This window comes from Protobothrops mucrosquamatus, unplaced genomic scaffold (genome assembly GCF_001527695.2).
Source record: "Protobothrops mucrosquamatus isolate PMUCROS unplaced genomic scaffold, P.Mucros_1.0 scaffold453, whole genome shotgun sequence".
Classification (NCBI taxonomy): Eukaryota; Metazoa; Chordata; class Lepidosauria; order Squamata; family Viperidae; genus Protobothrops; species Protobothrops mucrosquamatus.
In genome coordinates, this window is record NW_015386776.1 from 1,125,624 (window position 1) to 1,137,470 (window position 11,847).

Below are 11,847 nucleotides of genomic sequence, written 5' to 3' on the forward strand. Positions count from 1 at the left end.
ACCATTGCTGGAAGCAATGTTGATTTCAGAGACTGTATAGATGCAAGTTGCCCCTTCTTGCATCTTCTATAATTCAATCATTCCCATTGTCCAAAACCAATTGTGACAGCACTATAATAGTAAACTAAATAGAAATCAGAACCTACACTCATGAAAAAGACAAGAAACCTGTCATTTTGATATTCACTGCTCTTACTTATACAAGAGCAACATTGAGATCTATAGAATGCTTATGAATACAAAAGTGTTTCTTTATATATACTCTGCCCCTTTCTTCAGAAAAGCATCAGTACACGCTAACTGTTACTTCTTTTCTCAGATTGCCAATTCAAAAACTCTCCTTCCCTTCCCAAATGTATAAATGTATAAAGTGCCATTTACCACCCATTAGCATCTTCTCCAAAACTGAAATGATCTAACAACAGCTCCCCAACCAGCTATTTGCTTGCCTCCAGATGCTAAATTATTTAGATAAACATTTAGAACATTATTGCTCTTTTGGAACAGCTGTTGAGCTTCTGAATCTTTCTTTTAATGTCATCATCATTGTGGAATACTATTTAAAAAGTCCAGCTTTTCTTTAAAAAAAACACAGACACATGGGGTATTCATTGAATAATATGGAATTAAAAAATGAGAAAGCACTAAGTAGTGAACAAAAGTAAAACTCCCATGCTATAATATGTTGCTTTTTTCATACCAGTTTTCTCCCTTCAGATCATTTTAACATGAAGTCTATATCCAATGAAGTTGCAAATTATTTCTCTTAATTAAATGAAACTGCAGCACCATCTATATATGGAGTTTTGTTTGCAGTTGACAATGACAGAAGAGTGTTGAATTAGGAAAAGAATCCAGGTTTACAGGAGGAAGTTAATTTCTTTGTGTAATTGAACATCAGAAAAATATATTCTATTATTGAAGTTATGTTGCACAGTATTAATAAAGTCTTGAAGCTCATATAAAATTCAGTTGAGGTTTGTTTGGAAGTCTCTAATAATACCATAGAGACAACCTCAGTGATTGTCCTCATGAAACTGGAAGTAATCTAAAAATATCCTGGGTGATTCTAGATTGCCTGTCTAACTTTTAGAACATTGCAATTCACATTTTATATAAGATAAGCTATTTTGGATCAAGGCAAAAACTGTCTACTCCATCATTTTATTTTTCCTAGTTCCAAGATATCTTTTGTAAGTTCACCAAAAGGAGAATTGATTTTCAGAATTGTTATACCACCAAGGTTCACACAAGAAAAAAATGAAACCTAGGTGGGAGAATACAGTTATAATACTTATTAATACTTTGTATTAAGTAGATTCTGATGTCATTACCGAATCCTGTACTAGGTACTCATTTCCACACATTTATACTTTTTATTATCTTCTTTACTCCCCCTTATTGTTATTACTATTATTATGATTATCATTATTCTGTTGCTTAGCATGTACCTGAGAGCTTCTGACCCAGAGACAAATTCCTTGTGTGTCTCATCATACTAGGCCAAATAGAATATTTGATTCAACCTGTATTATTTCACAATTGATTTCAGAATAGTGGTTGAGAATCATGTCTAAATTAAAAAAAATGTTTGACACAATAGCAGCATGCATTTTTGCATTGATATACAACAATTTTCTAATTGAGGACTGCTGTTAACAATATGAAAAGGAAAATCAGTGATGAGTAGGATAGCATCAAAAATTGGTGGAGTTGGGTTGGATGTCTTTCATCTGGTCAGTACTTATATTTTTCAAAACTATCTAATGCTTATAGACTTTGTAGATTTAAATATATAGTATGGTTATTAGAGAATGTTCCAGGCCCTGTAAAAAGCAGGAAGGAATCCTAAAGCTTCATATAGCTTACCTTGATTTACCACAATGCAGAAAAGTACCCAATATTTGAGATGACATTTAAATAAATAAATTCAAACTAGATACTGTATGCCACAGTTTGTTAATTTGATATTTCTGTGCACTTTAGTGGCAATCTATTCAATGTGCCATATAATTGTATGTGGTTATATAAATGTAGCCAAAATAATGGCACTGTCATTCTGGGAAGGAAAATAGCATGAGAATGCTTTAAAGAAGAAAATGCCAAATCTGATCAAGTATTTCAAGAAAAATATTGTAAAAATTGTTTCTATTGGGAATGATATGATTTTGGATATTTAATCAATTAATTGATTAGTTTAGATATTTAACCAGGTTATCTGCAGAACCATCTTCTCCTCATTTACATCAGTCCACTTCCCCCAGTTAGGCAGAGAAGATATGTTACAGATCCTGTCGGTTAAAAAACTTTGACTGGTGGGGTATAGAAACAAAGCCTTCTCTGCTGTCACCCCGGCCCTTTGGAACATCCTCCCCCCCCCCCACAAGTGAAGTAGGGCCCACTGTCATGGATTTTTAAAACAGTTTTAAGACCTGGGTCTGCTGACTTGTATGGAGTTCACAGAGGAACATGCAATCTTGGGGTTGGTTAGCACCTTTTTAACTTTTATTTTATTCCTGTTTCAGCTGCCTTTTTTACTGAGATATTGTATTTTTATATGGTTTTTATGTTTTTGACTGTACACAATCTAGAGTCACTCTAACAGTGAGATGGGCAGTCTTTCAATTTTATAAATAAATGAAAGTAAAATTTCCATCGGTGCCATATTTGCAACCTAAAAAAATGAAGTTGCAAAATAATCCTGGTTCAAAAGCATTATTTTTAATATAATATATAGAAGTAAATATTAATAGACTGTTTCTTCCATCTTTAAGAATGTTATCAATTTTACTCTGAATGTAATTATATGTATTGGAAATGATTTCCTAAACTAAAAGTTTAGGAAAGTTTAGGAACTTAGTAAATGTTTTGGTATTGTAAAAGATATTTCATTCCTATGTGATGTGTGTGTGAAAGAGCATGAGCAGGCAACCTCAAAACTTGCCTTCTGTTATTAAATATTCTATAAGAAACACTTTACACAAGTTAAAGGGCTTATAGAGTTGCCACTCTACAAAATGCACAAGAAGTATGGAAACGGCATTACACCAAATTTTGACTCTGATCATTAAGAATGGACCTTACTTGTAACAAGTTTTCTTTTTCATTTGACAAAAAGTTGAATAATGCATATTTTACTTTCTTTTGTTGTAGTTCCCAAGGATGGCCTCAAGAGCCAAGCTGCATTTGAAGAAATGAGGGCAAATTATATTAAAGAACTTAGAAAAATGGTAACTAAACATCCAAACAATTCTGGGCAAAGTTGGCAGCGATTTTATCAACTGACAAAGCTCCTGGACTCTATTCATGATGTAAGTAATTTAAGTTACAGTACAGAGGAAAGTATTATGAAGAAGAATCGGATAAATAATCCCCTTGAAGCTCTAATTCATAGAAAAGGTATCATGATACTAACTCATGTTATATGAAGTTAGTACTGTAGTAACAGCTTCATTGGCAAAATATTTGTTATGGAAAAAAATTAGCAAAGCATAATATTTTCATATTTCTTTTCTCTCCCTCTGCTTCACTAGTTTTTTGGTAATAACCAATAAAGTGAAGGAGGAATAGACAGTTACCTGCCAAAATAAAGAAATGTTCCTACTTCCTTTACTAAACATTATGGGAACATAGAAAATAAGTTTTGGATTTCAACCATATTAGTTAGGGAGACTAAATAAGTTTCAAACCCAAAGTTCTGAAGCTAAAGGTACAGGAAATTATCTTGCGTCATTGAACACTTTCAATCAGTACCTATCATGGGACTGTGGATGAGGACAATCCACAAAGGTATTCCCAGAATTAACCTTAAAAGTCACTGAAAATCAGTTGAAGTCTTTTGTTTAATTTCATTAAAATGTGACATGTCTCTGAATTCTTAAAAATGTGGCATGTATGGAGCCAAGTTCTCAATTGCTTTTCTTAATATAGAATCTACATTCATTTCTATATATTGTAATCTTTTTTAAAGATTTTGCTGAGTGTGGTAACTTGTGAAACAGCTCCTTCAGTATTTCTTTAAAAAACTTTGAACATAATGAGTTTGCCACATGACTGTAGTACTATAATCATTATTTAAATTATGATTTCTTTTTAAAATTTTCCAGTAGGAGTTAATATTTTGCAATTTTATTGAACTTCCAGTTACATGAGGGTATTTGCAAATATCGTTTAAAAGCTATTTAAATATCTTAGGAAAAATATGGAAAATCTTGCCCCATTCTTGCTAGCATAGACACAGTAAAATACACTTTTAAGACATCGCTCAGAAACTTTGGCCTTGGTGTGCGAGAGTTTGCATATAAATGTGCCTCTTTGTACTTAACTGGCTTATTTATGAAGATGCAATACAGTATAGTGCATTTCAGGTCAGATCTGTATGAAAGCCTGAGGTTTGTTTACAGAACATACATATGGAATTATTTGTTGAGTAATGTGCTGTTAATTAAAACACTGAAAAATCTTGGTGGGAGTCAAAGTATTATTAGTACTGCAGTAACAGCTCATTCTTTAGAGACTTGCATTTGCTTTGAGGAGGGGAATCTGATCTCTTTTTTTGTTTGTTCAACATCAGCTTGCTCTGCAAACCAGATTAGTTAAGCATTTTTGGATTAAATCTAGTAGAATTTCAGATTCACTGTTTTCAATTAATGCTTTGCTTAATTCAATCTATCCAATTATATGTAAATATAGGTTACTGTATGTAGGAGGGTGGATGAGAGTTGGGGTGGTGTATGGATGTGCATTATGTTTAATATTTAATATGATTAATATTTAATATATTTATTGTCATGTACTTTAATAGTCAGAATATTTCCATTTTTATGCATATTTGGACTGGTTTTAAGAAGCCTCTAAGAAGAAATCAAAGATCCTGTAGGTGTATTACTGTAACTCTTCAGAATGTCTGGATGATACTCTTACAAATAGTTTCCTTTGTGGTATTACCCTTTCTATTTAAATATATATTTATAACAAAAGTGTTTATATATTATCTATACCTATTATCTTTCTTTCTTTCTATCTATCTATCTATTTCTAGTCTCAAAAGATCACTTTTCTTATTTTCAAAATTACTCTGATTATATAACAAAAGGGTTTTAGCTTTATTTTTATAGTTTTTAATGTGTTTAACTGTTTTTAGTTCTGTTGTACACTGCCCAGTCACTTGTTTGTGAGAGAGGTGGCTATAGAAATTGGTTTAGTAAGACAAACAAGCAAACATTCTGCCTCACCTCAACTTAGATATAGAAAATCACTGATTTTCACCTCTTCAAAATACTTGTGTTACAGGATAATTTTGAAAATGAGATTGGAAATACCTTTGAGAAAATTACATAAAGTCCTTGTCTTATCAAATTGGTTTAAGATAGTACATATTTCAAAAAGTAATATATTATTGTAGTGCCTCCAGTGGTTCCCTACAGTTACATCATTTATTAAACTAGCTGTGTAGAATAATCCAAAGGTCATGTACAAAAAAAAATATCCTTGTGCAAAGTGTCAATTGTCCCATTTGGCACATTTTCGGCTCTTTTAAATTACCAAGAGTGTAGCTTTATTGAAATATCCATATAGGTACAGCAGAAGTAAAGTCAGTTCTGGGATTTTCCCGCAAAAACCCACATAGGTAAAACCCCCTTTTCCCCCTCCGGATCACCCTCAGTTCATAGTTAACCAATTAGGTTCAGTTCTTTTGTTTTGGGAAAAGACTGTCTGTGCCGCTCAAACATTTCAGAACTTGACCTTGGTGTCTAACATCTCACCGGAAACAGAAGGCACTCTTGCATTCCAGAGTTTCCCTCCCTCCTTAAGAATTAGCCCATCCCCCTCCCTTGCTGTTTGGCAAACTGAGAGCGAAGGCAGGTGCAGCTATGGAGTTGAGTCAGGTTTGACACAAAGAAGGAACTGAGCTACTTCAAATACAATAGCAAAGTATAAATATAATAATTTGTGATTTAGGCAGTAACAGCAACAGGAAAAGTTTACATTATTTTAGTTGGTATTCTCATGGGAAACATATGTAAATGCCAAAAAAATGCCAAGTTGAGGAAAAAGCTCCTGAAAAGAAAAGGTATGCAGATTAAAATTGTAAAACATCAGCACATTTATATATAGACTCCCTAATTTCTAAAAGCAAAAAAAGAAATTAATGAATTGACTTTAGACACAAAGTCATAGCACTGAGGAAATCAGATTTAAGCTGACGTAGAACCTATGAAGCAAGGGTCCCCAACCCCTGGGCAGTGGCCCACTAGTGGGCATTGAGGCCTTCCAAACTGGGCCACGGAAGTGGCAGGTGAGCCCGTGTGCATCCCAACTTGCATGAGCAGCAGTTAAATGTGGGTGCACATGCTCCATTTGTGCAAGCGGTGAGCACTTGCTGCTCATGCAAATGGAGCTGCTCACATGGAACCATCCCTCTCCTCCCCCCCAGCCAGTCTGTAAAGCCAGAAAGGTTGGGGAACTCTGTTCTAAAGAGATTGGGAGAAGTAGTTCATATCTGTACATTTGCACATAGAAGCTTGCAAAGCTTCACCTCACAAAGATGGCACTATGTTGGGGCTGTGGAAGCCTCTACTACATTTTTTTTATGATACAGCAAGTCAAGCTTAATTAATTTTGAAATTCATTATCTTTTCTTCACTTAATAGCTTGTATCAATAAACTGGCACAAAAGATATACAAATAAAATAAATTTTAAATAATTAGTTTATTTTTCTGTTCAAAGGAAAAAAGATTATAGATTGGGGGAGTAGTTGTTTTGTTGTTTGGGTTTTTTTTGTGGAAGGTTCTCTCCAAAAACAAACAACAAAAACAAAGTTGCTTTAAGGGTTTGCCTCAAGAAAGCAGAACTTTTGAAACAAAAGTTTCAAAAGGAACTTTTGTTGAGAGTTAGTGATAGCAATAGAGCAAAGCAAGGTCTGAAGAATTTGCATATGAAAAGTTACATCATAATGCCCATTCAGGACTCTTCCCCCCAGTGTCCAACCGTCCAGTTGAATCCAGCCAATCCATAGGTGCTAGGTTGTTTTGAGAACCTAGTGATTTAGCACCCATCTCAAGGTCTCTCACGCTTTCATTTCCCAATAGTACCAGGCTCCATTGTCTGGAGATAACGCAGATGTTTTCAGGCCACATTCCTTTCTCACGAAGGGAGGACATTTCAAAGAGGACAGAGCAGAGCCAGGCAAATACATTCCCCAGGCAAGCAGCCCCTCCTCCCACCAGAATGGCAGACCCTGAAAAGGAATTTACAGGCAAAGCAATAATATGTAGGCAAATACATTGGAGGGGTCTGACAGTGGCAATGAGAGAGATTGGCTGATGACTGATTGGTATGCGCTGGCACTGATTTTTGTCTTAAAAACATTAATGAAGTGCGCCCATGCAAATGTATATCAAATACCAAACTTCTAAACACAAAATCACAATCTTTTGGTTAGGATTAGAATTGCAGTGTACCAGCCCAGAAGTTAGGAATTAGAACTGTCAGGGAGTTTTGTTAAAATAGTTTTAGGTAGTTGAATAGATAATCCAGTCAAAATCGTTTCAAGATTATAAGAAGTTAAGAACAAGTTTACTTGTACAAAATTGTGTGTTACTCAGTAGCCATTCAGAAAACTCACAAGCAGATAAAACATCATAACTCTCTTTCATAGTAACTTTTTCCCTAGCCTCTTATCTTTAAGGTATGATCCCTGATTTAGAAGGCAGAATTTACCTATCAAGCCTAATATGATTTGCCCATAAGTATGACCTTTTTAAAACAAATTATTAATGACAAGCTAAACCATTACAATGATGATTATTTAACTTGAAACTTGCTGGATCATTGTAAATAGTGAAAACCATTGTGACAGTTATGCAATTCAATTAAACGAATTATTATTTCTGTTGATAGAGAATTGATAAAAACAAAAATTAAATTGAGAAGGTAGTACATTAAATAAATAAAATTTTAATAAGGTGCTATTAGAAGCATTATGTGATTTGAATACATAGTGCTGTGGGAAGCTTATTTCCATTTCACAAACTAGGTCAGATGGTGATAATAATTCACTGTGCTGTGAGAAATGGAGACAGAGATTTCAACAAATCCTTTTCAGGCCAGCTAGTTGAGTTTGCCATCCTGGAGAAATGTAGTTATATCATTGTGGGATTTTTAGTAGTTATAATACTGATTAGAAAGAAATTGTATTTTTTTAAAATAAAAAACTAGCCTTTCAAAACACAAATAATTCTAACAATTTTTCACAGACTTGTAATTAATTAATTGTGAAATGTATGGAAACTTATTTCTAAAACATAAAGTTACTGTAGAAGAAGAGCAGGCAAAACTGGGGAAGGCGGAATTAAATGCATTGACCTTTATTGGGCACCAAATTTGTGTGGAACTTTAGTTGACCAGATTCTTGTGTATAGGCTTGAATAAATTTTCTATGCTGCTGTCTTATGAATGGTCCTGATTCCTTGTACCTGACAATTACATAATTATAACTAATTATTATAAACCTGGAATTGGATACAGTAAGTATATACAGCCATTCTGCTATAATTGGAACCCAATCCATAGCTCCCAAGGCAGCATCCCAGAGTGACAGAATTCACTGGACAGCTTTCTCTTGAGTCAGAGATAGGATTCCAATCTCAGATCATTAATATCAGATTATTTTTTACACCTGTCCATTAAATTTGAAGGTTTATGCTGTCTGAAGTTGGTTTTCTTATTTCTTGTAGATCAAGAACAAGACAGTAAATGGAGATGTATTGTATGCCTCCACCATCTTATTACTTGTTTTACTACAATCTTCAGTTGCCTAGATTGGAAGCAGGGTAATTAGAATAACCAAAGCAGCTGTTTTGCTTCTCTTTGCCAGGAGCAAGGGAAAAAATGGTCAACCATCTATTAACTTTTTTTTAATGTTAGCATGACATGGCTGCCTGGAACTGATTTGAGTTAAAAAGAATTTTTAACTGCACACATTAATTAACTTTGCCCACAACTCAGTTAGACTCTTGTACAGAGAATATGTGCTGTCTGTTTGCATGATCCTTCTTATTTCTTCATTCCACCATCACAAGTGTTGTCTTCTGTCCTTTTCTTCCATCTGCCCAGCATCCATTCTTTCCATACCACGTTCCTATTTCTTTGCACCCCCTTCATTTTTTCTTTTTAACGTTTCTTTTATCTTTCTTTCTTTCTTTTCTCTTTTTCTTTAAGTTGCTGCCATAGCTGCCTTCTTTCATCACCAGAAATTCTGTCTTGAACCTAGTAGATACAGCCAAGCACCTTGCAGACATAAATTTGTGTAATAAAATCTAGCAGTGGGGAAAGCATTATGTCCAAGACAGAAAAAAATATGTTTGCCAGAAGAATGTATGGCAATGCAGTTTCAAAGCAAGGACAACTGAAGGCAGGAATCTGTATTAACACAGAGAAATAGACTGAGGGATCAAGAGTTTGATAGGCCTGTAAAGACACTGATTCTGTTCACCTTCTTCGAACTGTATTTTTGGGAGCAAATGGTTCAAAAACTAGTTTTATTTTTGGTGTTTCTGGCTTTAGGAATTCTCTCAGCCTAACTAAAATAAGTGCTTTGTGACTGACCCATGTCCAGCACAAAAGTTCATTTGGTATGTGGATACATCCCCATCCTATGAGCAATTTAATGGCCTTGGGTTGCCCTACACGTCCAACTGAAAGTTCAAACTTATTTTCTAAATATTGTAACAACATTATAGGAGATAAAACTAATGGAAATAGGGCATGCTCAGTATTGTTATTTCATGGATTTTCTGTTATTTTTTGTGTGATCCATTAGTAAAAGGCCAATGAAAGAGAAACATTTAAAACAAAGAGAAGCTCCTGAGAAAAAGGGAAATGGATGTAAACTAGTTGTAGGGCACCACAATGCTGATGCGGCCCTGGCACTTTGCGATAACTAAGTGGGTTTTGGGTTGCGGTTTGGGCACTGAGTCTCTAAAAGTTTCGCCATTACTGGACTATAACCTTAGGACAATTTGAGGCAGTTTCACAGGTTTATATCACTCACTTTATATATAAAATATGCATAATCAGAATTTAAAAAAAGGGAAATGGGTGTGGCAAAATTTGCCATTTTTGTTAAGGAGGGAAAAAAAGCGTTTGTAAAGTGGCACCAACACTCTGTTTGAAGAATTCCATTTTCTCCTGTTCAACTTCCAGTTCATGACTGTAAAACCAAGATGTTTGTTACAAACCAGAGTAAATTATATGCCAGTTTATTTCAGTGAAACTGAAGCAGAAGTAATTTTCTTCAGGTCACAGCTACTTTTTGCAGAGATTTGGAAAATAACTTTGCTTTAAAAGAGGTGGTTCACAACAGGCTGGAGCAAATACAAAGCAGCCATTTTAAAATCATTAAAACGGCTGGTCGTTGTCAAGGTTTGTGTTGCTGCTTTGAAAACCACTTTCAGTTGCTTTCACATGTGAGAATGCTGCGCAAACTCGTGCAGGTATAAAGATTCAGAGGCAGCCTTCTAACAAATGTGCAAGCCTGGAAAATGAACAGACTTCAGGGTTAAAAATCAAGTAAATTTATTACAGTCAAAGACCAGAGACCAGAACAAGTTAAGTTCAACAAGAACAAGTTCAAAGAAAGGTGCCTCAGATGTGCTCTTGGGTGTTTCACCACATCTTTTTTCAAAGAATTTGCACAGCCCTAAAGTTTCATCTTTTGGACTACTGTTTCACATTGCTTTTTCAGTATTACAAACTATTTTCAACATCCATTAATGCTCACCATTCCTGACTTTTTTTTCTCCCATTCCATTTCAGCTTGTTAGCGATTTGCTGGAATTTTGCTTCTACACCTTCCGAGAGTCTCAAGCTCTCAAAGTGGAGTTTCCAGCCATGCTGGTAGAAATTATCAGTGACCAGTTACCCAAGGTGGAATCTGGGAATGCCAAGCCCCTCTACTTCCACAGGAAATGACAGAACATGTCTTAATGGAAAAAAAAGAAAAAGAAAACTTTGCCTTAAGTTCCCCTGCGCTATTCCACACCCATGAAGGAGCCAAGAAGCCACATTTAAAGTGTGCTATTCAAAATCGTTCAACAGTGTCTCAGTAGTCTAAAGACAATATGAAGGTTTGGAGAATGGAAAACAAGCATCTTACATGAACTTGGTAAGACAAACTAGCCAAGATGTTTATGAACACCAGGCTACCCCGAATATTCCCAGCATTTAAAAAAAGAAATATTCCTGTTCCTCTGGATAAAAAGCCATATCTAGTCAAATAACTCCTTGATTTTGATATATTAACAGAAGAACATTTTAAATATGTCATGTAATTTCTGGTATTGTTTGCTTGTTTTAAAAGGGTTTAAGAACTATTATGAACTTTTAAAAAAGCTTACCATTGGTTTGCACATAAATAAAGTCAATATGGGGCATTAATTCTTGTACTATACACAAACACACACACATACGTAGAAACAAAATCAAATTCCTGGATATGTAACATAGATAATGGAACATTTTGGTGTGGAATAATCTTGGTATATTCACTTGCGGCATTTGTTATCCCATGTTATCCATCATAGATGATCTACACTGTGTTAAGTGTTCATTTATTATTTAACTTGAAAGGATAAGATGTTAAAACAAATGCCTCAGTTTCAATTTATAGTATATTGTGCTGGCTTTACCAATAATTTTTTGCAGTCTTTTGCTGTACTGTACAATGCTGTATGTATAAATTGAAGGACCTGAAACAAATGGTATAAGGAACTTTTGTAAATGAGACCTAAAATCTTTAATGGTTAATAGGATGAATGGGAAAGTATTTTTGGAAGAATTCTATT

At 34.6% G+C, this 11,847-nt stretch overlaps 1 protein-coding gene across 1 annotated transcript in view; it reads left to right on the plus strand.

The window, feature by feature from the left end:
- Window positions 1-11,232, plus strand: part of LOC107287890 (mineralocorticoid receptor) — a 59,713-nt gene extending 48,481 nt beyond the window's left edge. Inside the window, exons 6-7 of the mRNA XM_029284231.1 lie at window positions 3,154-3,311; window positions 10,820-11,232. Of these exons, the coding sequence (XP_029140064.1) occupies window positions 3,154-3,311; window positions 10,820-10,975 (314 nt within the window). The 3' untranslated portion in view covers window positions 10,976-11,232. The remainder of the gene's footprint in view (window positions 1-3,153; window positions 3,312-10,819) is intronic.
- Window positions 11,233-11,847: the final 615 nt, after the last annotated feature.